The sequence below is a fragment of the Syngnathus scovelli genome, chromosome 6, assembly GCF_024217435.2.
Source record: "Syngnathus scovelli strain Florida chromosome 6, RoL_Ssco_1.2, whole genome shotgun sequence".
NCBI lineage: Eukaryota > Metazoa > Chordata > Actinopteri > Syngnathiformes > Syngnathidae > Syngnathus > Syngnathus scovelli.
The window spans coordinates 1,982,476-2,009,737 of NC_090852.1; the positions used below are offsets into that span (position 1 = coordinate 1,982,476).

The 27,262-nt window shown below is 45.2% G+C and overlaps 1 protein-coding gene across 6 annotated transcripts in view; it reads right to left on the reverse strand.

Annotated features, from left to right (window-relative positions):
* exoc3l1 (exocyst complex component 3-like 1) overlaps positions 1-27,262 on the reverse strand; it is a 110,755-nt gene that overhangs the window by 35,599 nt on the left and 47,894 nt on the right. For all 6 annotated transcript variants that reach the window (XM_049723039.2, XM_049723037.2, XM_049723044.2 and 3 more), the window contains 7 exons: positions 22,175-22,368; positions 21,879-22,097; positions 21,674-21,744; positions 19,782-19,899; positions 19,503-19,628; positions 15,535-15,635; positions 9,987-10,103 (listed from right to left, as the gene is read on the reverse strand). In XM_049723039.2, coding sequence (XP_049578996.1) covers positions 9,987-10,103; positions 15,535-15,635; positions 19,503-19,628; positions 19,782-19,899; positions 21,674-21,744; positions 21,879-22,097; positions 22,175-22,368 — 946 coding nt within the window. The remainder of the gene's footprint in view (positions 1-9,986; positions 10,104-15,534; positions 15,636-19,502; positions 19,629-19,781; positions 19,900-21,673; positions 21,745-21,878; positions 22,098-22,174; positions 22,369-27,262) is intronic.

A 27,262-nucleotide genomic window follows, 5' to 3' on the forward strand; every position in this document is an offset into this window, starting at 1 on the left:
CCCTGTCATGGTTGACATAAGAGCAAGAAAGAGCAAGAAGCCACTCTGCAGCTAAAGTGCTCTGTCACATCTGTCTATTTCCTTTAATCCGTCACCAACATATGTAAATACGATGCATTTTGAGAGGGTTTATGTAAGATGAATTGTTTATAGGTTGGTATATATTCAATTTAAATATGTAAGGGTCAATTTGACTTACATTTCCCCTGAAGTCCACATATGGGAAACTGCTTCCGCCGCCTATCCGAAATGAAGGTCCTTTAAACAGCCTGAAGGGTCGGCCCTCCTCGCTAAAAGTAAGAGGCTCCCAATCTTTGCAACAAGCCCACCTCCGGGGGTTGTCTTGCAGTTATTTATCTGAAATAACATTGAATGTGGCCGGCGACGCACAGGCCTAATTTTTTTTCATCCTTCGTGTTGTTACACCCAGCCACAGTACATCTATTAGGCATCTTTGCTGCCTTAAATTTTCAAATTACCCCCCCGCCCTTCCTGACGCTGTCGTTTGTGGCAGCCATCCAGCAGTTCTCTCTCTCTTTACTAAAACCTCTTATCTTTGGCGTTATGGCGACTATTGCCTACTCAAGGGATTTTCTATTCGGCCTGAAAACCCGGTCCCGGGTAGGTGTGGTTCCACACGCCTGTGGTGAGGAAGACCTATCATGGCTGCAGAGCCATGGCTAAGCTAAAGGCTAAACTAACGGCGAGGCGGCTCACTGAGAAGTGGCATTTTGAGCCTCCTGTACTCTCTGTGATCCTGGCAAATGTCAACTCGCTGTAAAATAAGACTGATTAGCTGGCTGCGCTGATGACGACTGTGAAGTCCTTCCGAAAGTGCAGTTTGCTGTACTTCTGTGACACGTGGCTAACGGCGAGCGTACCGGATACTAACATTGAGCTACCGGGCCTCAGCATGATCAGACATCATAGACCTCAAAGCCTGTGGGAAGAGTAAAGGTGGTGGTCTTGCTCTGTATGTGAATGTTAGGTGGTGCAACCCTGAGCATGTGTGCCTCAAGACTTCCATCTGCTGCAGAGACAGAACTTTGGCGGTGAGTTATCTGCCCAGGGAGTTCGGACAAGCCATTGCTGTTCTTGTTTACGTTCCTCCGCGTGCCGACACTGGAGTAGCGTGTGATGTCATCCACGCCACGGTTGCTGATCTGCAGACGCAGCACCCTGAGGCACTGCTGCTGATCTCTGGGGACTTAAATCACGTGACTCTACCTGCCTTCACCCAGTATGTGTATTGTTGCACCAGGGGGAACAAGACTATTGACCTACTGTATGCAAATGTTGAGGATGCGTACAGTGCCACCACTCTGCCAGCACTTGGGAGGGGGGATCACAACTTGGTCCTACTTCGGCTGTGATACAACACGAAATTGCGGAGACTTCTAAAGACCACTCGCCTTTTCAGGAAGTGCTCACCTGAGGCTGCCGGCCCCTTCTGCTCCCTGATCTGCCCCTGCAGGCCGTTGGGTGATGCCTTTCCACCCAGGCTGACGGCAGCTCAAGTGAGTGAGCAGCTGAGGAGACTCCGCCGTGGGGAGGCTACGGGTCCAGATGGGGTCTCCTCATCTGCTGAAGGTCTGCACTCTGGAGCTGGGTGACCCTCGACAGCAGGGGTGGGCAATTCCGGTCCTCGAGGGCCGGTGCCCTGCATATTTTCTATGTCTCCCTGTTGCAACAGACCTGATCCAAATGATCAGGATTGTTACCCAACGTTTGCAGACCTTGCTAATTATCTGACCATATGAATCAGGTGTGTAGTAACAGGGGCAACATAGAAAACATGCAGGTCACCGGCCCTCGAGGACCGTAATTGCCCACTCCTGCTCTATAGCATGTCTTTAACATCAGTCTGGAGAAATGTGTGGTGCCTCAGCTGTGGAGGACGTCGTGCATCATCCCAGTCCCAAAGAAACCACGACCTGCGGAGCTAAATGACTTCAGACCAGTCGCGCTGACTTCTCAGGTGATGAAGACTCTGGAGCGTTTGCTGCTTCACCACCTCAGGCCTCAGATTCGGCATGCTCTCTGCCCTCTACAATTTGCGTATCAGGATAAGGTGGGGTGTGGAAGATGCTGTTGCCTATAGACTGCATCGCTCTCTCTCTCTCTCTCTCTCACCTGGACAAGTTAAAAGAAGAGGGATGACTCCTGCCTGGACAAACTAGTGAGGAAGGCGGGTTCTGTTGTGGGCATGGAGCTACCCGATCTGACATCTGTGGCAGAACAGCGGGTGTTGGCTAGGCTGCTGTCCATCAAAGACAACTCCGTCCACCCACTGTACAGCACCGTCTCTGGGCGGAGGAGTAGCCTCAGTGACCGGCGTTGACACCGTCTTGTTCCATGGAAAGCCTGAGGGGTTTGTTTCTTCCCCATGCCATCAGACTTTTTAACTCATCGCGGGGGTTAGGGGCACGTTCACGATCATGATACTTGTGTCGCCATTGGGGCAGTATGCAATGCTTTTATTTTGATACCATTTCCGGTAACGTACCTACCACTTCTTGCTTGTTGTCAGTTACTTCCTGCCTGGTTCTGTTGAAAATACTTTCTACGAACTAATTTATGACCGTGGGCAATGCTAGAAGCAAAGTCGTAAGTAAAGTTCATTCTTAAGTTGAATAATTGATAAAAGTAGGTTTGACGTTGGAATAGAAGGTAATAAATAATTTAAAAAGATCATTTGTATTTACATGTATGTACGTATGTACAACAATATTTATGAGACTTTAGGTGACATTGAACTTAATGCTGAAAAACAGTCAAACCTTGTTTTGTTGCAGTTTTCACTCTACCATGTAATACAGGAATCTTCAGTAAACAACAGTGAAATGTGGACTACAACACAGACTCCTGGTTATTGCATTCAAGTTTAACTTGTTGGATATCTTCAGTTGCTACACTGCAGTGAGGTCAACACAATGCAGTTTATTGTTTATTTATCTTTTTAATTATTAATTATTATTATTATTATTTATTAATTTATTGAATAGAATCAGAGCTATTCTAATCCTCTCTTTTGTTATCGTTTTTGTCGTGTCCGATGTTTATAATGTCTATTTGTTTATTGTATTTATTGTGTTTAACTGCTGGCAACTGAATTTCCCCCAGGAATCAATAAAGTGTCTGTCTAAAATACTGGATTCCAAAACAACAGGATGTTGCCTAAGCATTGTAAGCAAGCCGGAAAACAAGAGTAACATGCTTTTGCTGCCTTCTCTGATGTAGTCAGTTGATTCAATCAAGCAGACTCCACCTAAAAAGTGGGTGTCAGTCAGTCAACTCTGTCTGTTTTTGAGGGGGGGAATTGTAGTGGGCATTTTTTCATACAGACCTATATGCAAGTGCCAATGTTGGGCCCACTTTACTGTGTGGTGTGGCTCAGTGGTGGAGTAGTCATCTCTCAACTCTAAGGTTGTGGGATCAATCCTCAACCATGGTGACAGTGTCAAAGTGTCCTTCAGCAAGTAACAAGTTCTCTGTACTGTTGGTTGTCCCCATCAATGATGAGGCATACGATGGCAGCGTCATTAGAGAATTGTTGTAGGTGACTGGGGAGTGACAGGTGGTACACTTCTGCAGTGTCGAGGGTAAAGAGTAACAGAGCCATGACCATTCCCCTTTGGAAGTTCTACACGACATGCTCCGACACAGTCCCGGGTCCTCAAATACTATGAGCTGTTGGTGAGGTAATGCACAATCCAGCATGTGTCGTGATGTCAACTCCGGAGAGCTCAAACATTTCCCACAGGATGGCTGACCTGATGGTGGTGAAATACTGCTGAGGTCTAAAAAATGTAAACAAACAGCTCCCAGCTAGCTCCAGATTAGATTAGATTCAAATTTATTGTCAATGTACAGCACAAGTACACTACAGCGAAAAGAACTTTGACATCCAACCAGAAGTGCAAAAAGCAGTAAAGTGCAGAGTAAAAAGTAATACTGAGCAGTAGGTACAGTGCAATCAGGTAAATATTGATTGATAGAACTTTATTCATCCCACAAATTCACTTGTCACAGCAGCGTATATGAGTGCAAGAATAATACGAGTGCAAGAATAAAATAAGTGCCAGAATTACAAAAAGGGTAAATAACATATTATGGCAACTACTGTGTAGTGTTTTTACCTCCCTCAATTTTCTTGCCTAGTTTATCTTTTTGCCTCTTTTACATTTCATTGCTAACTCTTGCACTGTGTGTATTTCTGCATCTTCTGTATATCTTTATCTCTTGTGTTTTTTCTTGTGTATTTTGTATTTTACTGCTACTGGACACAGAATTTCCCTGAAGGAGTAATCCCAAGGGATTAATAAAATTGAGTCTAAATCTAAGTCTAAGTCTAAGTCTAACAGACAAGGACAAACACAAGTGCTGCTCGTAGAGACGAAACACATTCATTTTATCAGGTGGCATGCTTGTTGTAAAGTCTGACAGCAGAGGGAATGAAGGACCTGCGGAACCGTTCCTTCCTACACCGAGGGTGCAAAAGTCTGCCGCTAAAGGAGCTGCTCAGGGACCGCACAATCTCATGGAGGGGGTGAGAGGTGTTGTCCATGTTGGATTTAAGCTTAATCAACGTCCTCCTCTCACCCACAACCTCAATGGAGTCCAGGGGACAGAGCTCGCTCTACTGACCATCTTATTCAGTCTCCCCCTGTCCCGGTCAGTACTGCCCCCACCCCAGCAGACCACAGCGTAGAGAATGGCTGGGCCCACCACAGAATCATAGAAGGTCCGGAGGAGAGCCCTGCACACACCGAAGAACCTCAGTCTCCTCAGCAGGTGGAGGCGACTCTGGCCCTTTTTGCACAGGCCGTGGGTGTGATCAGTCCAGTCCAGTTTGTTGTTAAGGCGAACACCCAGGAATTTGTAGTTCTCCACTACCTCAATGTCCGATCCCTGGATGTTCACCGGAGTGAAGATGGGTGCTGTCCTCCCAAAGCTCACAATCAACTCCTTCGTCTTACTGGTGTTCAGCTGAAGCTGGTTGAGCTCACACCAGCTGACAAAGTCCTTGATGACCGTCCTATATTCCAGATCGTTCTCCTCCGAGACATATCCAACAATGGCCGTGTCGTCGGTGAACTTCTGGATGTGGCAGTGAGCGGTGTTGTGGGTAAAGTCTGAAGTGAACAGGGTAAAAAGGAAAGGAGAGAGAACCGTACCCTGGGGGAAACACCTGTCATCCACCCCAACACCAGGCCGGTAAGCAAACTGCAGGGGGTCCAGCTGCGCTCCTACTAGTGAACGCAGATGATCCTCTCCATAGTCTTCATCAGGTGGGATGTCAAGGCAATTGGCCTGAAGTGGTTAGGCTCCTTGGGGCACGGCACCTTCAGTTCGGGGGACCACGCAGGAGGTCTTCCACAGTACTTGGACCTTGTTCAGGCTCAGGCTCATGATGGTGCAATTACTTCAAATGGGCTGAGTTCTGGATGTGGCAGTGAGCGGTGTCATGGGTAAAGTCTGAAGTGAACAGGGTGAAAAGGAAAGGAGAGAGCACCGTACCCTGGGGGACACCTGTGCTGCAGCGCACCACGTCGGACTCACAGCGATGTAACCTCACATACTGTCGGTGCGACCTGTCGGTGAGGAAGTCTGTTGTCCATGCAGCCAGGCGCTGGTCCACACCCACCTTCTCCATCTTCACCCTAAGCAGTGACGGCTGGATGGTGTTAAAAGCACTGGAGAAATCGAAGAACATGATCCTCCCAGTGCTCCTGTTGTCCTCCAGGTGAAGCAGTGTTCTGTGCAGTAAATAAATCACTGCATCGTCCACCCCAACACCAGGCCGGTAAGCAAACTGCAGGGGGTCCAGTTGCGCTCCCACTAGTGAACGCAGGTGACCCAGGATGATCCTCTCCATAGTCTTCATCAGGTGGGATGTCAAGGCAATTAGCCTGAAGTGGTTAGGCTCCTTGGGGCGCGGCACCTTCGGTACAGGGACCACGCAGGAGGTCTTCCACAGTCCTGGGACCTTGTTCAGGCTCAGGCTCAGGTTGAACAGGTACCTGACCACACCACTCAGCTGAGATGAGTTATACTATGCGGGATAATATACATGAGGGACGAGTATGGATATGACTAGCTAAGTATTTACAATAAGGTGCAGTAGAACAAATATTTGCAGGTGGTACTAGAATGCTAATTATAAATATAGGGTTATAAATATGCAACATAGTGTCAGTATAACCAGATATGAACAGATATGTACAAGCGGAGTAAGAGTGATGTATAAATATATAGTATAGAAATGCAGCAATTACAAGCAGATATGGACAGTATATGCCTCCTCCCCGTTGATATGGATGGGGGTGTGCGTGTCAGCCTCAGTCTTTCTGAAGTCAACGATGAGCTCCTTGGTTTTCTTGGTGTTGAGGGCCAGGTTGTTGTTGGCAGACCATGTCGTCAGGTGCTGTACCTCCTCCCTGTAGGCCGTTTCATCGTTGTTTTTGATGAGGCCCACCACCGTTGTGTCGTCTACAAACTTGAGGATGGTGTTAGAGCCATGCGCAGGAGTGCAGTCATAGGTGTAGAGGGAGTAGAGGAGTGGGCTCAGCATGCAATCCTGTGGGACGCCCGTGCTCAGGGTTAGGGTGGAAGAGGTGAGGCCGTCTAACCTAACAAACTGGGGTCTGTTGGTTAGGAAGTCAAGTATCCAGTTGATGACAGAGGGTTTGATGTTGAGGTCCTTGTTCTCCACAAGGTTGCCAAGTTTGGTGATGAGTTTGGAGGGGATGATGGTGTTGAATGCAGAGCTGAAGTCGATGAACAGCATCCGCACATGGGTGTTGCTCTCGTCCAGGTGGGAGAGGGCTGCATGTAGTGCAGAGGAGAAGGTGTCATCCGTGCTCCTGTTTGCACAGTAGGCAAATTGGTGTTTGTCCAGAGAAGGTGAGAGCCCAGATTTGACGTGACCTAGGAGCAGCCTCTCGAGGCACTTTATGAAGTGGGAGACGAGTGCAATTGGGCGGTAGTCGTTGAGGCTCTTCGCAGAGGAGTGTTTAGGCAACGGCACAATGGGGGTGGTCTTGAAGCACATCGGGACAGTTGCCTGGGCCAGAGACAGGTTGAAGATGTCAGTGAACACCTCCGTCAGCTGCTCAGCACAGTTCCTGAGCACCCGGCCGGGAATGCCATCAGGGCCAGCTGCTTTGCGTGCATTTGTCCTTTTCAGTGCCGCACACACTTCAGTGGTTGAGAAAGTGAGGGGTTGGTGATCAGCGGGGAGGGCAACCCTTGTGGCCGTCTCCTGATTGTCTCTGTCGATGCGGGCATAGTGATGGTTGAGTTCGGGAGGGGTTGGTTGCAGTGTGGGGGGGGGGGGGTTGATGGAAGGTCTGTAGTCCGAGATGGCCCGGATGCCCTGCCACATACGCCGGTGATCGTTGTTGAAATGATCCTCCACCTTTAGCTTGTGAATGTGCTTGGCCTGTTCTATTGCTTTGTTCAGGGCAGCCCTGGCTGAGCAGTAGGCCTGCTTGTCCCCAGATCTGAAGGCTGTGTCACGTGCCTTAAGGTGTAGACGGACCTCGCTGTTCATCCACGGCTTCTGATTGGGAAATGTGGTAATCCGTTTGGTGGTGGTGACACTGATGGAGTTGATGTGATCCACCACAGAGGAGGCGTAGGAGTCAATATCAATGACGGAGTCCCTGGTGGCCTGGGTGGCAAACCTCTTCCACTTGGTGTCCTGCAGCTGTTGCCGCATCTCAGCGTCAGCCCCCTCTGGCCAGATCTTAACAGACCTAGCAGAGGGCTTCACACGTTTGATGAGGGGGGTGTATCTGGGCCGGAGGAACAAAGAGAGGTGGTCTGATTGTCCCAGGTGGGGGAGGGAAACGGCCTTGTATGCATCCTTGATGTTAGAGTAAACATGGTCTAATATCTTCTTTCCCCTCATGGGAAATGTGACATGTTGATAGAACTTGGGGAGCACAGTCTTTAGATTGGAGTGATTGAAGTCTCCTGCTACTATAAAGGCTGCCTTTGGATGTAGGTTCTGGTGTTTGCTGATGGTAGCATGTAACTCCTTCAAAGCTTGCTTAGCGTTAGCATCGGATGAGGCAGTGCTCACTGGAGGAGGAAGATGGTGGCTAAATCCACTTTGATGCTGGTCTGGGATGCAAACTACAGGATGTCCATGGACAAGTTCACCAGGAAACGCAGGTGGGCAAGAACCAGCCGCTTCAATGGCCTCCATGGAGCGATTTTAAGGTCACCTGTCTGAGTCAGCTGGGTTCTTTAGGATGTTGAGTCTTTGGAACTGGTGGGATTTATTCCAGAGGTCTGGTACCCTTCCCTTTTTCAGGTTCAAGTTGAACAAATAACCGATGATCCCACACAGCTGGTCAGAGCAAGACCTGACCATTCTGGGACTGAGGTCATCCGGTCCTGCTGTCTTCCTGTTTTTTATCCTGCTGACCTACTTCCTCAGGAGGTTTGTGAGGGACAGAGTGGAGCACAGAGAGGGGGTCTGTGTGCCTTGGGATGCAGATGAGAGGCTGGAAGCAGCAGTGTGGGGAGGACCTAGTGGAGATGAATTGAACACTGCTGTTGTAGCTGTTGTAGTGAGAGGCAGAATCATTGCCAAACCTACAGAAGTAGGTGTGAAGTTCATCCGCCCTTATTTAGTTCCCAATTGTTGAGAGTTTGACATATGGTGGCCTGAAATGGGTTTCAGGCCGCTCCAGACTTCCCTGATTCTCCTGCATTCCTCGATCTTCCTCCTGTATCTATCCTTTCCCTCCTTGATTTTTCTGCTCAACTCCCTCTGAACAGTCTTTAGTTACTCATTGTTCCTTGACTTACAGGCCCTCTCCTTCTTCTTTTAAAAAGCCTTAACATCAGGAGTAACCATGGTTTGTTGTTGGAGTACTACTGTACAGTCCTAGAGGGTACAGTATTCTCTACGCAGAGGTTTATAGTCCGTGATGTGGTCTGTCAAACTGTCCAAGTCAACCTTGTGTGAGTGACTTAATACACCCTATATTGTGGAGCCTCTTCAGCCTTGTCAGACCGCCTCTTCACCGTGCAGGGCACAGCTGGTTGTCTGTTAACAAAGGGCTTATATACAGGCAGGAGATAAACCAGGCGGGGGAGAGCAAATCAATTGTATGCCTCTTTGATATTAGCATAAAAGAGATCCAGTGTTTCTTTGTCTCTAGTGCTACATGAGACATGTTGAATGCATTTGGACAGAGTGGTTGACAGAGAGAGATGATCAAAGTCCCCAGAGATCAGTAAGAGGGCTGAGGGCTCTGAGTTTGCAACCTGCTGATCGTGGAGATGACGTCACAGGTTGTGATTGGTTGATTCTGCAACAGTTTAAGTGTGCACATGTACAGTCACAATATCGCAGGTCTTCATTATTTACTTCCCCGCCTCAAAAGATTTTTATGTCTCTCACTCTCTTCCTCTCTCTCTCACATACACACGCACACGCACGCACACACGCTCAGACACGCTGACACGCACGCACACACGCTCAGACATGCACGCACATGCGCACGCACACACACTCACACACGCACCGTCACTCATTCACTCAGTCACTCAGTCACTCAGTCACTCAGTCACTCACTCAGTCAGTCAGTCAGTCAGTCAGTCAGTCAGTCAGTCACTCACACCCCCACACACACACACACACACACACACACACACACACACACACACATGCACACACGCACACTCAAATACGCACCAACACACACACTCACACGCACACCGCAAATACACACACGCGCACACGCACACACACGTGCACACGCGCGCGCACACACACACACTATGCGGTGCCTATAACCTTGCAGCGGCGTTTCAATGACATATTGACAACCTTCCGTCAATATTGATGCTGTTGTCTATATCCAGCGGTAGCAGCGATGACCGTCCCAAACATTTTTCATTTTTCAAATTTTTCTCATGTTCCATCAAATTTGAAATTAAACATAGGCATGCTGAGGTGTTCTTACTTGAGAATGATACAGTTACTAATGGAGGCAAGTAGATAGTGGAGGTAGAACTTGCTTTTGCTCTTAATTGGATCGCTGCAACACTCTTTCCCAAATCCCACCAGAGCTTCTCGAAATCTACAAAAGAATTTGAAGATTTGAAGAAATATATCATGGAAATTCAACATTTTTTGCTTTTAAAATAATTGTCTTGTGTATTTGAGGTCTCCAGGAGTGTAGAAAAGTGTAATATATTCCTTCAGTTCCTGCAGATACTTTTATGATCTGTTTGCTTTTGCTGTTAATTGGATCGCTCCAACGCTCTTTCCCAAATTCCACCAGAGCTTCTCGAAATCTACAAAAGAATTTGAAGATTTGAAGAAACATACAGTGTGTGACGATCATTGGGACTTTAACTTGTAATCCCTCGTTTATCGCGGATAATTGGTTCCAAAAACCACCCGCGATAAGTGAAATCCGCGAAGTACGGTCACCAACAAGAAGTACTGGACAGGCTAACGAGTTATCGGAAAGATGCTAATTCGCAATCGTGCTAACACGCGAAAAAGGACTTCTAAAGGAATGTAAAAGAACATTTCTAGCAATACATACATTGTCCTAAAGGTTAGACACGTTTCCTCAATTTACAAGTTTTATTTTGACTTTTAAATGTTTTTTTTAATTTGGAAAAAAAATCCACGATGTAATGAAAGCCGCGATAAACGAAACGCAAATAAGCGAGGGATCACTGTAATGGAAAATCAACATTTTTGCTTTTAAAATAATTCTCTTGTGTATTCGGAGTCTCCAGAAGTGTAGAAAAGTGTAATATATTCCTTCAGTTGCTGCAGAGATACTTTTATGATCTGTTTGGGGGGCTATTTTTTACTCCGTTCAGATTTCTTCGTTTTCCATTACGTATTTCTATATATTACATCACATCCGTTGGGGCAGGGAAAACCAAGCAAGGTAATGGGTGTTGCCAAACAGTTTCGCAAATCTGCCATGTTTATTACTCGCGCCAACTTCTGCAGTCCTAACAACTCAAGGATGTCGAAGTGGAGAGATCAAAATGTTCCGTTGTTGGATGCATCAAGCCACACAAATCTTTGCACCATCCCCCAACATCAGAACCTCAAAGAAGTGCCTGGTCAAATTTCATTTTTCAAGCAGTGTTCCCACAACTGTTGGCCAAGTCCTGCTTGTTCCAGGACGAGTGTTTCAGAAATATTTTGTCAGTATAGACAAGGATTCGCCGAAAGACTTCGTTTCGTTGATGGTTCAGTTTTTTCTATCTATGGAAATGATGGACACAATAAAGCGGTAAGCTTGAGATGACACGAAAATAATAAACTGTATTTCACTTTAATAATATTGCGTAGAGTGACCAGATTTGAGTTTCTGAAAAAGAGGACACTTTCTTTTGGGAGGGGGCATGGTCATTTTCTAGTAGGTGGAGTCTTTTTTTGGGTGGGAGGGGTCATTTGTGTCATGACACAAATGACATGGTGTATGTATAGCAATTGCATTTATACAAAACAACTTATATACAATAACAAAAACATATTTACAATAACTCTAGTTTTATAGTGGTACACTAAGTAAAAAAAGAAATACGGCCATCGCTGCAGCATTTCAAGAAGAAAAAAGGGCTCCTCTTCAGTCCTCCACTTGCGGGGTGCACCTTTATTTGCCACAGACACATAAGTGCCTACCTTGCATGTCAAGCACTCAGCTTCATAAGGAGCTCGACCCTGGCGAAAGCACGGGAATATGAACATGCATTTTCGTTTCGTCATTGCTTGTAAACACTCAGTGTAGACTGGCCAGCCCACCCTACTTCGTAGCAAAGTGACGAGATTTGAGGAGAAGGGCGTGACTTATTTGCGAACGATACAGAAAAACCTGGAATTGAATGAAATGGAATGGAGTGGCAATTCTATTGACAATGTACTGCACATGTATTGTATTATGTTTGAGGCAGTTCAACAAAATCCCGGACGATTTTTGAAATGCCCCCCAGACGTTTCTGTAAATAAAATGTAGGACATGTCCGGGTTTAAGAGGACGTCTTGTCACCCTAATATGAACTGTGAACTCGTTTTAATAGCATTAGCGTCAGTCTTTCTGCTGATTTTGGAGCTGTGCACTCTGTTTTCACTTCTTCTGGGTATAGTTTGAGTAGTTGTATAAGATGAATTGCATCAAAAGTGCTGTTTTTGTCACGTGCCTGTGGCACCTACCGCTCTGCCACACCCCTCCAATCAGCATGATCGCTGTCACCTGATCTTGTTGAGCGGACTATATCAGCGCACCCAGCGCAACTGCAGATTGTCAGTCCATCCCATGATGCTATTCGTAAGCTCACTGCATTTCACCCGTCTGACTCCCGTTGCCGACCTGTTTTGCCTGTTTACCCATCTTGTATTGCCAGCCGCCCGCCCTGACCATTCACTTGTTCTTGACCACGTCCTGCTCGCCGCCCACCCTGACTCCACTCTCGGCCTCGACTACGATCCCTGCAAGCACACGTCCTCGCTACGTGCTTTGCCAGCCGCGCTCTTCACCCGCACAGCTCCTTGGCTCAGTGGCGCTCCATGCCATGCCCCCTTTGTCGCCGCAGCTCTCCATAATCATCTGCCGCGCTGTGGCACAAGCTACACCCAGCTACGAGCCTACGCCTCCACTTCCCCTTTCTGCATTTGGCTGTACTGCCCGATCCCTTACAGTTTTGTGGAACACAACAATAATAATAATGTGTTAAATACATTAGTTAGCTTCTCGGTAATGCTAGCGCTAGCAATAGCTTGACTGCAGTGCTTGTTTACAAGACGTGTTCATAAATATTGTGAGGGGATTTATTTTGTTACGTGTTATGTAGGTGTGGACAAGTCTTCTGCCGTTGACATCTTTTAATCAATCATAACGTTTGCGGCAAATATGTTGACCGGTAGGCGGCCTGGAGGCAGTGGCGTGTGAAGTATCTCATTTGCATTTCAAGAGACCGCACCAAAACGACTTGCTCTGAGCCGCACCTCAGAACAAATATAGAAAAGAGGGACCTGTGATCCTATCAAAACGAGAAATTCAGACAAAAGCATCGTTGTTCCACTTTATATAGACCACAACTGAATGAGTAAAACTTAAAACAGTAGAATTTATTACCGTGATACGTTATAGACTCCAAAAGTATTGGAACAGTTAGACAATGTCTATTTTGTTAATCTAGACTTGGCACTTGGGTTTGTCATCAAAAGATGATGAAGAGACAAAAGACTAACATTTTTGCTTAATTTATAATTACATCAGATACACAACCCAACTTTGAGTATAGTAACTTGTGTTTGAACCAGGAATTGTCAATTTGAGCAAACATGGGACTGAGAGGTGTGTTTTGTAGCCCAATGTCCTGTTACATTGATTAGTCAATAATACATAAGACTGAGGGCCCTTCCTGATGTCAGACATTGATTATTCAGCATAACATAAGACTGAGGGCCCTTCCTGATGTCAGACCGTTTCAGGGCTCAGTGGACGTGTGTGGTGAATGTCATCTTATTTCACACAGAAATATAACAGGACAAGGCCTCTGAATCATTGTACCAATCAATTTTACCTAATTTATCCTTAATCATCAGAACTAACAAGACAGATATCGTTGACAAAAAAAGCACTGGACAGGATTCAGTTTTTGTTGATTATGGTGATGCCTTTAGACAAAAGCGGTAGTGTTTTGCATGAAGTCAACCACATTTCCCACGAGTGCCAGCGAGTGTCGTGACAACGGGGCGTGTGGCACGTTTCTCCAAGGACCGCGTCGCCTACGGGATCACATCGAAGGAGGAAGTCAGCGACCCAACAACACACCAAATGGAGACAGTGGTCATGAACTGCAGTCCTCGTTTTATTTCGCACCCTTTACTTTGCTTGTTACGTGACTTTGAAGCACAGCCGTCTTCCTCATTCCTTTATTCCTCAAGCAACTCACGAATGCGCAGTCTACATTCAAAGTCAAAGTCAGCTTTATTGTCAATTTCTCCACATGCCAAAGACTCTACAGTCATCAGTCACACACAAGCTGTCACAATAACAGCAAAAAAAGTATTTCTTTGTAGAGAAAAAGAAGAAAAATACTTTCAGACGAAACGTGATGTGACTGTTAAGAATGTTGATTTTAAGAATGATGAAACAACTGCGTCGCTACCTTTTCTTTCTTTCTCTCATTAAATGACAGCCGTTTGCCCCAGAGAGAACAGCTCCCCTCCCTGAAGGACATTTACACCTCCCATCTCGCCCGCAAGGCAACCACGATTGCGAGTGATGTGAGTCACCCAGCTCACTCTGTTTGACCTTCTGCCCTCTGGGAAGAGGTACAGGAGCCTGCGCTCCCGCACCACCAGACTCGCCAACAGTTTCTTTCTCCAGGCTGTTAGGACCCTGAATTCGCTACCCCCTTCTGCGTAGCGTGTGGCGCTATTTTCTGGAATGTCTGCTGTACGCTCACTTGCTCCTTTTTGCTCCTCTTATTTATTTGTTGTGTTATTTATTCATTATTTATTCAGCACGCTGTTGTTTACTTGTTTACTTGATTGTCTATTGTGGGCCATGTCTTGTCACCGTGGGATAGCGGGGAACGAAATTTCGGTTTCTTTGTGTGTCTTTGGCATGTGGAGAAATTGACAATAAAGCTGACTTTGACTTTGGATGCCCACTGTATATTATTTTGTATAACTTCGCAATGACCGACTTGGATTTGATTCTACCCTGTGCTACAATAGAGAGTTGGATCCTGGTAAATCAGTGATTCTAAACTTTGAACTTCGGGGCATTGTTGTGGGTATTCTGACAAATTGTGACTGAGCATGAAGAACCGTTCTGGAGGAGGAATGCGAGAGCAAGACTGACAGTGACAGTATGATACAGAAGCATTACCGGCAACTCCCCACCATATTTTGTCATGAATTGTTTAAAAGACAGTGACAGGAAAGTAATCGGTCCCTCCCCACCATAAGTCGCTTTAGAGTCACAAGTACCACTTCTGTACAATTGAGTGGGCTGCCAGCCTTGTAACACATAGTGGCGAGGGCGGTCGCCGGAAAGGTACTATTTAACCATACACGTCACAGGTTCAAATCTCGCTCTCAAGCTTTGCCACCCTCTTAATATTAAAGATGTTTTTGCTATGTTTACAACATCTTGCAGTCGTTTCATCAAATGTAGTGAAGCCTATGCCAGCAGTAATTGCAGGTAGGCGATTGCGTTGACTTCTGTCTTTGCAAAGAAAAGAAGAAAATGACATATGGTGCATGTACATTTGTAGCTTTAATGACGCACACACACATGCATGCACGCACGCACACACACGCACACACACACATTGGCGGTGGTGTGAGGTTGGTGTATCAGATCCAGATGTAAATACCCAAGAATAAAACCTGAATTTTTGAGAGCAAAAATAAAGGAATTGGCCTTACTGTTTCAATGCTTTTACATGAGCCACATCTTATAATAAAAATGATTGCTTGGTACTTGCACGGGCAAGGTAGCCATAAAAACAAAAAAGACAAACCTGTTGAGAAGGTTCTCCATTTCACACAGCCCCATTTGGATTGTTTGGTTTCTGAGGGATTTGCCAATCATTAGGGCCACACGGGCATTTTCTTCCAACATCTATCACAGAAGACAAATATAATTCAATGACACACCACACCATTTACCTTTAAGTATAGGCCCTTTTGCACAGCAGGAACTTAAAGGCATTACAGACGATCTTATCGACAGCTCAGAAATCAGAGCCATTTTTGTTCGTTTCTGAATATTGCGCATGCGCAGGTCCCTCCTTGCCACCTTTCCCTGTTGTTTTTAGGAAACGCCTCCACACTCACATGCACGGGCGCCATATTTGAAGTTGTCTTATCAAAGATGTCAAAAACAGGCTTTATTTTGCGAGAACCTTCATCATCATGACGTTCATCAGTCATTTTCACTCAGTCAAGTCAAGCAGGGAACGTTACTAAGGGAACTAAGCCAGAGTGTCTAAAATCCGCGAAGTTTTAATCACAAGTTACGTGCATACACAGTTCTTGGCATGGATATCAACAAGGAAATAAAACACGGAAAATGGGTTGATTGACAGATTGAAGTTAACTGACCAATGTTGCCATTAATCACGCCGACAATGATTGGTTGAAGTTTGTCTGGTCCCACAGAGCTCGCGGTTTATATACATTAATATATAGTATATTTTAAGACATCCTATTTAACAGTCCGTCAGTGGTATCAGGGGAGAAATTTGAGAAACGTTATTAGCATTAGGAGACCCTCGGCTGCAGTTCGATGATCAACTTTGTAGTTGTGTTATTGGATTTGCTGCCGCATTTTTGGGCACTCAGGAAAAGAGAGGGGCGGAGCCGTCAATGATCACCACTTGGTGGTGTGTTGGCTCCGATGATGGGAGAAAATGCCAGTCCGACCTGGCAGTCCCAAACGTATTGTGTTTGTTGAGAACGTCTGAAAAAATCCGGTCAGAAACAGTTTCAACTCCCACCTCCCTCCGGTGGAACTTTGGTCACATCCTGAGGACAATGAGTGTGAGTAGAGCATGTTCCGTGCCTCCATTGTTGAGGCGGGCGATCGGAGCTGTGGTCGTAAGGTGGCCTGTTGTGATGGCAACCTCCAAACCCGCTGTGGGAGACTGGTGGTGAGGATAGAAAGAGTCCTATCAGGCCTTTTTGGCCTATAGGACCCCGGAGGAAGCTGGCTGGCACCAGATGACCAGGTGGAACACGGCTACAATGGCTGCTGAAGCAAAAACTGAATTATAGGAGGACTTCTGTGAGGTCTGGGAAAACGACTCCTAGATGGCTTTGAGGAAATTCTGGTCCACAGCATCTCAGGAGGAAGAAGCAGTGCAGCGTTAACACCGTGTATAGTGGAGACGGGGTGCTGTAGAACTCCTTGATGTCCCCCCAAAGTCCCAATGATCATCGTCACACACACATCTGGGTGTGGTGAAATTTGTCCTCTGCATTTAACCCATCCCCATGTGATTTTGATCCATCCCCTGGGGGAGAGGGGAGCAGTGAGCAGCAGCGGTGCCACGCTCGGGAATCATTTGGTGATCTAACCCCCCAATTCCAACCCTTAATGCTGAGTGCCAAGCAGGGAGGCAATGGGTCCCATTTTTATAGTCTTTGGTATGACCCGGCTGGGGTTTGAACCCACAACTTTCCAGTCTCAGGGCGGACACTCTACTACTAGGCCACTGAGCTGGACCTCCTCAATTCCACCGACGCGCCTTCCATTGACGAAGCAAAGCCTGGAGACTCTGAAGTTGACTATCTCTGTGGTTAAAGTCACCAAGGTGGTGAAGAAGCTCCTCGGTGGCAAAGCAGGGTCGGGGGGTGGGGGGGAATGGGGTGGGGCATGAGCCTGGAGTTCCTAAAGGCTCTGGATGTTTAGGGGCTTTCCTGGCTGGCTGTTGGAATAATTAGATGGTCGGCCTGACCAAGGGCCTCATAATTTACGAGTTGGGAGTCCCTTGCTTCAACAAAGCTCTCTGTCTAGCTCCAGAGAGTTCCTTTAACTCCCTTCCTTTCTTATCTCACTAGCTATGAGCAGAGCTCCCTCGCACCTGAAAAAGTACTCTGTTTAGTTCAAAGGAACTTCTTTCTCTTTTAATCAATTCTATAGCTTTTACCTATGGATTGTTGTTGATCGAGACTGTTTTTTAAGTGTTACAGAAAAGACATATCTGTTGAAGTAGTTGCATATAAGTTATCCCATATTTACTCAATATTAGTATTGTGTGAAAATTAGCAAGAAAGTTGCATTGTTCCACAGTAAAGCGGTACTCAACACGCTTCGAGATATCTCATCAAGGACGAGTCAGCCAACCAGCAGCCAACCGGCTGAGGAGGAGCAGGATAGACTGCAACCTAACTGCTGGAGTGACGAATCGGCCAAGGCCTGGCACCACATAACATTCCTTAGCTAATCAGCGTTGCTACAGCCACAATCTGAATTTGATCATCGATGGTGCTGTGGTGGAGAGGGTGAGCTGCACCAAGTTCCTGGGGGTGCACATCAGTGAGGACCTCTCCTGGTCCGCAAACACCTCGTCACTGGCAAAGAAAGCTCAGCGCCGCCTGTACTTCCTGCGGAAGCTCAGGCGTGCATGTGCTCCTCAGGCAGTCCTGTCTACATTCTACCGTGGCACTATTGAGAGCGTCATCACCAGTTGCATCGCTGTCTGGGGTGGTAACTGCACTGAACAAAACTTGAAGGCCCTGCAGCGCATAGTGAATACGGCTGGTAAGATTATTGGTGCTTCGCTCCCCTCCCTGAAGGACATTTACACCTCCCATCTCGCCCGCAAGGCAACCTCGATTGCCAGAGATGTGAGTCACCCGGCTCACTCTTTGTTAGACCTTCTGCCCTCTGGGAAGAGGTACAGGAGCCTGCGCTCCCGCACCACCAGACTTGCCAACAGCTTCTTTCCCCAGGCTGTTAGGGCCCTGAACTCGCTACCCCCTTCTGCGTAGCGTGTGGCACTGTTGCGCTATTTTCGGGAATGTCTGCTGTACGCGCACTTGCTCCTTTTTTTTTTCTGCTCCTCTTATTTATTTATTTATTGTTGTGTTATTTATTCATTATTTATTCAGCACGCTTTTGTTATACTTGTTACTTGTTTGTCTGTTGTGAGCCATGTCTTGTCACCGTGGGATAGGGGGGAACGAAATTTCGGTTTCTTTGTGTGTCTTTGGCATGTGGAGAAATTGACAATAAAGCTGACTTTGACTTTGACTTTGATCTCCCCTCCCTTTAGTGTAGCAATGCCTTTTGTAACCAGGGCAACCCAAAGTAAAAAGAGGAGATCGCGGAAGAGGAGCGCAGAATTGGTGGAGGACTGTAACTGGGCCTTCTACGTAATTCTCCTCGCGAGTAAAACGAACACTGGTTGTCTTCTCCTCTTTGTTTTAGTGTGTAAAATAATGTCTGATGGTATTTAGACCTGACACTGACACACCTCTACATCACTGCATGGGGACAGTACCTCAGGATTATCGGCCAGGGTGGTGGTCCCCCTTTCTAAGAAGGGGGACTGGAGAGTGTGTTCCACGTACAGAGGAATTACATTCCTCAGCCTACCCGGTAAGATTTATTCAGGGGTGCTGGAGAGGAGGTCAAACCTCAGGGTGTATTCAGTCCTCGATTGTAATGCTGGTCCAGACCTTTTGTACAGGTGTGAATACACGCAAAATAATCCTAGTGCGGATTAAAGAAACGTTAATGTTTTGTTTAAGTAATGATTGCACACTTTTTGGAAATCCTATGAACTTCATTTCACTTCTTAAATATCACTGTTTGTCTGCTATATGATATAGTTAACTGAAATTGCTGATCCGAACAACCAATGATTTATAAAGAAATATCTTGAAAATGATCAGGGGTGCCCAAAATTTGCATTCCACTGTATTTTGTAGGCGTATGGTTGGACTGCGTTTGACTGCACAGATTCAATTAAAAGTCGGTTACCTGAGTGATGATAGTTGGTAGGCTGGTTTGGTAGAAACCTTCATGGTTTGTCTCTGGCTCCTGGTCCCTTTGCCAGTCTTGCAGCTCCACCTGCAGAGCTTTATGCATCCATTCAGACACACTCTTCTACAGTAGGAAGAACAACCAGAAAGATGATGGTCTCCTACTGCATATTTTATTGAACAGGGAAAGTATGCACTGTATACCATTGAATACAATATTTCAATATTCATTCGATAAGACAACTGATTTGGTGTATGTTGTTCGTATAGTACTCACCCGAACACTTGAGACATATTTGGTCTGAAGTTGCTCTAGTCCCTCAGGAGAGATCAGAGGTTCCAGCTCTTCCCCCTTCATGTCATACAGCAGCTCTGGATGACCCATCATTTCAGAGCTGCCAAAGCAATACTGTCAGAGCCTGGGTTTTTCTATCTAAAGCAGTGGTCCCCAACCCCCGGTCCGCGGACCGGTACCGGTCCGTGAGTCACTTGGTACCGGGCCGCCAAGCCGCACAGAAAAAAAAAAAAAAATCTAATGGACGATCAATTAATTTAGGTCAAGATGCTCGTCCTGGTCACGTGACATGTCTCCTCAGTCGAGCCCGCAAAGCTAGCAAAAAAGACTAAGAATTTTATTTTGAAAAATGTAAAACAAATTGCCGATTCTCTCCCAATTACATCCGTCGGTTCAGGTCAAGACGCTCATCTCGGTCACGTGACATGTCACCTCATGCGAGCCCGCAAAGCAAGCAAATATGAGCAAGAAACAGAGATGTTTGGAAAGCTTCTTCGGAAAGGGAAAAAAGCCCAATGAGGAGACGGAAGAAGAGGCTATGACTTCTAACAAAAGGAACGCTGCATTTAAAAGAAAATTTCTGGAGTCCTACTTAAAATATTGGATTTATTGCCACAGGTGACGCGCCAAGCCCACTCTGCATAATATGTGGCGACATGCTAGCTAATGAGGCAATGAAACCTTCAAAACTGCTTCGGCACATGGAGACCAAGCATCCTGTATTAAAAGACAAACCTTAAAGACTTCGGGTGTCATTGTCTCCGATTACGCCTACATGGGACCGGCTCGTTTCTGAAAAACAAGCTCAGTGCTTCCACTAATTCAACGTAACGGTGAGTTTTATCTTTATTTCGACAAATGGCGTCTATATACACGCCCTAATCAGCGGGTAACACGGGGCAGGTGGTGGTGACCAGCGCCGATTAGCACGCTCAGTTCCGTATTGGCGACGTGCGCTCCGAGGTCTAGCGCGGAAGCGCATCAGCCGAGAGCAGAGACTTTTAGGAACATTCTTTAGCCCAAAAACCACGTCAGACAGAAAGTCACGTACAATAATTGCGCGTAAAATCAATGTTTAGTTGTATATATATATATATATATATATAATTGTATTAAATTGATCTATCGTGTATTAAACAGATCTTAATTAAAAGCTAAATTATATATATATATATATTAACCTTTGTTTTACTTGTGTCTTGTTTTCTTTTACCTATTTTGTATAATTTAATTTATTCAGATGTTTTTTTATATTCACACCTATTGTTTCTTTTATGTTAGTACCATCTTAGTGTTCATGCTCTAGAATGATTATTTTACTTCCTAGTATTTCTACATAAATAGTTTGAGCCTTTCAAAAATATTGCTTATTTCAGCAATAGTTTACTTTTATTAGTGTTTCCTCAAAAGGAGCCCTATACGGATGGAGCGGCTCTGGGCTGCGGTTGTGTCTTTACCCATGAGCTCCCCGACTACAACCGATGCATGTACTGCTGCTGTACTGGGGACTCCGTGGGGGTGGCTACCGGCCGTGGCACATGGTACAGTCCTGCCACAGATGGCTCCTTGAGGTGGTGCATTTGTCACCTGGATGCCCGGTGCCGAGCTTCAGGGCTCTTCAGGATTTCCGGTCAAGTTGCTCTTGCTTTTAGCCACAGATGTGTGTGCGCGTGCCTGTGTGTTTCCACGTTTCCCGGCATGGTTACGCTTGGTACAGCTGGTGATGGGGTGGGCTGGAGGTTTGTTTTTAACTGATGTACAGCACTTTGAGCTACACATTTTGTATGAAAAGTGATTTATGAATAGAATGATTGATTGATTAGTTGATTGATTGGTTGGTTGAGTGCACAGTCTGCGAAGGTGATGGACCTCACCTTTTGTAGACATGTAGTACCCAGTTGAGCACAGCAAAAATCTCCCCACTCTCCAGGTCCCAACTGCTAACCTACACCACAAAAAATTGTCATAGTAAATGTGTATAATAAGTTTGGAGTATATATTTTTTTTGGTTATAGCTAGAGTAACGGGGAAATAATTGCTGTTGTTTTGGTGCATTAACCCAACTGAGGAAATTCTCACCTGTGTCAAGTGAGCATGTAAACAGTGGTGGATTGCCTTGAGGTAGGCTCTAGTTAGCCGGTAGTGTGGTGGGACGCAGGGCTCCAGCAAGTGGCGTACTGTGGCCAGATCGGACATTACAGCATCCTGCAGAGTAGAGAGACGCCCTGCCAAACCTGGACCCTGTGTGTGAAGGTAAGACACACCACGAAACCGAGCAGTCACCACTTCCTCCAGAACCTAAAAAGGAAATCCAAAGCTTAAGTAATTTAAAATTAGAGACACTGGTAATGTTAGAATCATGTTAGAAGAGGCACCTGGAAGAAACGTGCTCTCCAGCAGCGAGGTCGTCCAGGGGATAGGGGCCTAGCATTGCATTCAGCTCGTTCCTCCAGCAGAACTCTGTCAATAGCCTCTTCTCGCTCTATAATCCTCACAGTCGTTACAAACAATGTGGGGTTTTGGTGAACTACAGCAAAGGTATTTCTCACAACTGCCCACAGCTCCTTTCCTGCAGTGACGGGAAATTAAAGTTTGTAAGGGTGAAAGAAAATGGTTTATATTGGCAATACATCCGACACATTAAACAACCAATACGCATTAAGAACTACAAATAGAATCTTTTACTTTACAGTGATTTTCACACATTTGTTTACAAGCACGTGGACAGACATTTTAAGTGAGTGGGTGCTCACTGCTCAAGCCCAAAAGTTCCAGTTAGTTAATAGAGGGGGCTAGGATGTTGCGCCAAAACACACAGTAATCGCCTCGTAATCCCTTGAGGACACAAAAAAGGGAAAATATTAACAGAAAAAAAATCTCGGATTTCCAGTCTTGAACACACAAACCTTGACTCTTGTTCAAAGTTGGACATGGAAAGTAGTTCCTTGTTGACTGGGGCACTATGGCAATTCCTTTTTCATATTTAACTGAATGCATTTTGTTTATCTTTAATTCAATTTTACGTAATCAAAAAAAACATTTCAAATATCTGCAACTTTACTACCGTATTTTTCTGACTATAAATCGTGTTTTTTTCATAGTTTGGATGGGGGGGCGACTTATATGTGATTTTTTTTTCACAAATTTTCAAAATAATAAAAAAAAAAGGTTAAACCGCGATAAATGAACTGCGATGTAAAAAAAAAAAGGTTAAACCGCGATAAATGAACTGCGGTGTAGTGTAGGATTACTGTAGTTTGAACTACAAGGGACGTCAGCGGCGCAGCGGTTGTTTACATAAAGGACAAAGGATTCGATCACGGGATGACGAAGATGACGAAGGGCCCCACGTACTACCGGCATCATTAGCGGCTTTGTTTGTAAGTGACACGGAGGACAAAGAGTTTGAAGGATTTAATGATTTGGAGTGACACAGAAGGTTTGAAAAACTATTATGGCTTTTACGCACGCCCGGTCCTACTCTACGGCGCTCTCTTTCACCTCCGTGGATGGAAGTCGGGGGCTGGTGCTCGACCGGGTGGCTGTCCGGAGACGGTGGATGGGGCTCGGACATGGCTTTTACGCACGCCCGGTCCTATTCTACGGAGCTCTCTTCCACCTCCGTGGCGGGAAGTCGGTGGCCGGCGCTCGGCCGGGTGGCTGTCCGTCGACGGTGGATGGGGCTCGGACATGGCTTTTACACACGCCCGGTCCTCCTCTACGGAGCTCTCTTTCACCTCCGTGGATGGAAGTCGGGGGCCGGCGCTCGGCCAGGTGGCTGTCCGGGGACGGTGGATGGGGCTTGGACATGGCTTTTACACACGCCCGGTCCTATTCTATGGAGCTCTCTTCCACTTCCGTGGCTGGAACTGCCACCTCCGGGGAGTGAACTATTTGTTATAGTTATGATATATTTTATTTCGTGTAGCAACTTGTATATGTTTTTGTCGTTACAGTTCAGTAGTTGTTGGCTCGTTGAACTCTTGTTTTGTTTAATAAAGAGACGTTTACCAAACCCACGTCTTTCCTTGTACTTTGTTAACGCTATAATATAGTTATATACTAGATCTGTGGAATAATGACGAGGCTGAAATCAGGGTGCACGCATGGCGTTGTTGACAAAGGACGAGGAATTTGATTTAATGATTTGGAGTGACACATGGTTTCATAATATTATTGCTTATATAATAGTTATTTGATATATAATTTATATATTTTGTTAAATAGCCTGTGGAATATTTTGAAGTGCAAGCGTTTAGCCTGTTGTTGCTCGTTCATGTCTGTTCTTGGTGTTGGATTTTGTCGAATAAATTTCCCCCAAAATGCGACTTATACTCCGGAGCAACTTATATGTTTTTTTTTCACGTTATTGTGCATTTTATGGCTAATGCGACCTATATTCTGGAGCAACTTTTAGTCTGAAAAATACGGTAAACTAAACTGCAATCACATTTGTAAATGAATGGCTTCTGGTTTTTGGAATGTAAATAAACCAATCTACTGTGACAAAACAACAAAATTGCAATAACTGCATTAACTACCAAAGTGAAGTCTAACTAGTCTTGAAACAAATCTGAATAAGGAAAAACATTGCAATAAAATAATGTAAACTGCTACCGCTATTGTTGGGGAGCCTGAGGACTGTATAGGGCAGGGATGTCAAAGTCAAACACACCGAGGGCCAAAAAAACTAATTTGCTACAAGCCGAGGGCCGGACTGGTTCAATGTTTATTAAAATATATCAGAATGATTGCACATAGCCTTTTGAACTAAGACCTAACACAGTGTACATTATTTAATGATTAAATGAATATGGCAATATTTTGTTATGGCTCTGTCAGTAACTTCAAGGGAAAACATTTTCAACAGCCAAACAGCAAAAAATTCAATTGTTTTAAAAACAAAATGTGTTTCTTAATATCAACATAAATGCATAAGTAAAAGTGCATGCATTATAAACTGAAAATGTATTATTGTGCTGCTCTATGATCTACCGATCATTGCTTTCAAATCGTAAAATAAAAAAATAATCAAATCAGTTGTATTCTTTCTCATGGCTCTTATCTGCAATTTTCCCTTGGTCCATTCAACTGAAAAATAAATATAAATAAATAAAATTCAAAAATTTACGGCACACAGACAAAACAATACTTTCTTCAAAGAAAAATCACGTCTTGTAGAAACAAATGTAAAAATGTAACCGAATTAAAAAACGGAAAATACGTTACTGTTCTGTGATGCTCACTTGTCTGAGGCTGAGCCTGATACTTAGAGGTGTCTCATTGTTTGTACAAGTTCATCAATGTTCGGCGTTAGGCTCTGAGGCTCAAAACCCGTTTTTGATCAACTCTCCTTCTGCAAAGGGCCGGGCTGATTTGGCGATCTCTTTTGCCACAATAAAGCTAGCCTTGGCAGCAGCCTCGCTTTGTGATTTAGCATACGTGAACATAGCCTGTCTGGACTTAAGGCCTCGTTTTAATTCTTCCACCTTCTGTAGCTTTTGTTCATATTCCATATTCTTGTCTTGGTCTGTGTGTTTCTTAGACGTTTGATAGTGCCTTCTTAAATTTAATTCTTTCATTACAGCCGCATTTTCTCCACACAGAAGACACACAGGTTTGCCTCTTACCTCCGTAAACATGTACTCTGCCTCCCACCTGGCCTGAAACCCCCTGTTCTCAGCGTCCACCTTACGTTTAGCCATTTTTGAGGAGGGGGGTATCAGAAAGTTGAACTCTGCTCTGACTACTGATGAATAATGAAGCCGCTTGTGCGAGCTGCAGGGACATCGCGGGCTACCGTTGCATTGTGGGAAATGTAGTGTTGGTGCGTGCAAAACACCAGCGGGCGGGTGTGGCCTACGGGCCGGTTCTAATAGTAATTCAATATCATCCAGGGGGCCATAGATAATCAATTCGCGGGCCGGATCTGGCCCGCGGGCCGTAACTCTGACATATGTGGTATAGGGGGTTGGCTTGGATGGTTATGCTCTTTTCATCCCCGGGTGTCGGTCAGAACACAGGAGGGAAGACGTGGTTCAGTTTTGATTGCTTTACTGAATTATTGGAAAAAAAAAAAAAAATAACCATAAATGAAATACTCTCGGCAACACACCAAACATAAGTAATCGATCGAGACAACAAAATACATTTGCTGGCGATCGTTAGTCGCCGTGCCGCTGTGTAACGGCTACTCGTATAATGCGAGGCAAACTTAAAGGAGCGCGCCAGGCCTGTCAATCAAACGGCGCGCACACGAAGCAAACCGCGATCGGACAAACGGCACAACAGTGGACAGTAGTAACAATGAAATGTATATACTCACTTGTCAAAGGTGCGCACGATCACAGCAACATAGTCGATACCAGCAACCTTTAATTTACCGCTGCGCAAAAGTGAAAATCGGTATAATGTCTAGACCCCGAATATAAGACGACCCCCACTTTTTCAGTCTTATTTCAATGCAAAAAACATCGTCTTATATTCGGGCCAAAACGGTAGTGAAAAATAAGGCCATTAAAAAATATTAAACAGTAGATGCCATCAGACATTTTCAAACCGTGATCCTCCTTTATGACTTTTTCTCATTGGTATTAAATGCTGGCCTATTCCCTAGAAATCACGTAATTTCATTTATTATATAAATTATATGTTCGTGTAGGACCTGGGACGTATGTTGTAGTGTGCAGTGTTAATGCAATGCTGTGGCTGCCAATAACCGTTAAAAAAAAGGTCTATGATGTCTAACAGTGAGTGTTCGCAGTGAAAACATCAACAAAATAATTTGTGCCTACATAATATTCCCTGGTAATGGCGGCAAAACGAAGTCAAGGGGAATTATAAGTTTTTCGATATCTGGTTGGAGGACGCTATATTCAAAGACTCACAGTGACCAAACACTACTCATACACCTCCAATGAGGGCATAGGAGAGCGCTTCCTCGATATCAATATATTTAAGGAGTCAGAAATAGCAAAAAGCTTTGCGTGCGGCAAGGATGAGAACTGCTACGTAATCAAGTTTGGTTTAGCGCCATACTTCAAGAAGAAGCTAGTTGCGTGTGTCAACAAAGTCGTCCTCATGTTCGATGAACGTCTCAATAAGTGTTCAAAGAAAAATCAGATGGACATACAGATTTGGTTTTTAGGGAATGACTGTGTGATTTCAAAATATTTTGGTTCCGAATTCCGAAGACATGCGAGGTAAGATGATCTGTCACAACACACCAAAGTAAGTGTATTTTCATGTATTATAGAGTGAACCAAGAATAAATAATAAATACAATAGATACAATAAAAACAATACATGCTAAAATCATACTGTAATGTATGGAAATTCTATGGTCCCTGAAGTGAACACTGTTAGCACTGATGTATGTCAAGGCGCAGTTTTCAGACGAGATTAGACATAGCGGGATTGGAGACATAGGAAGAAGTTGTGTGTTGGATGTATAAAAGATATTT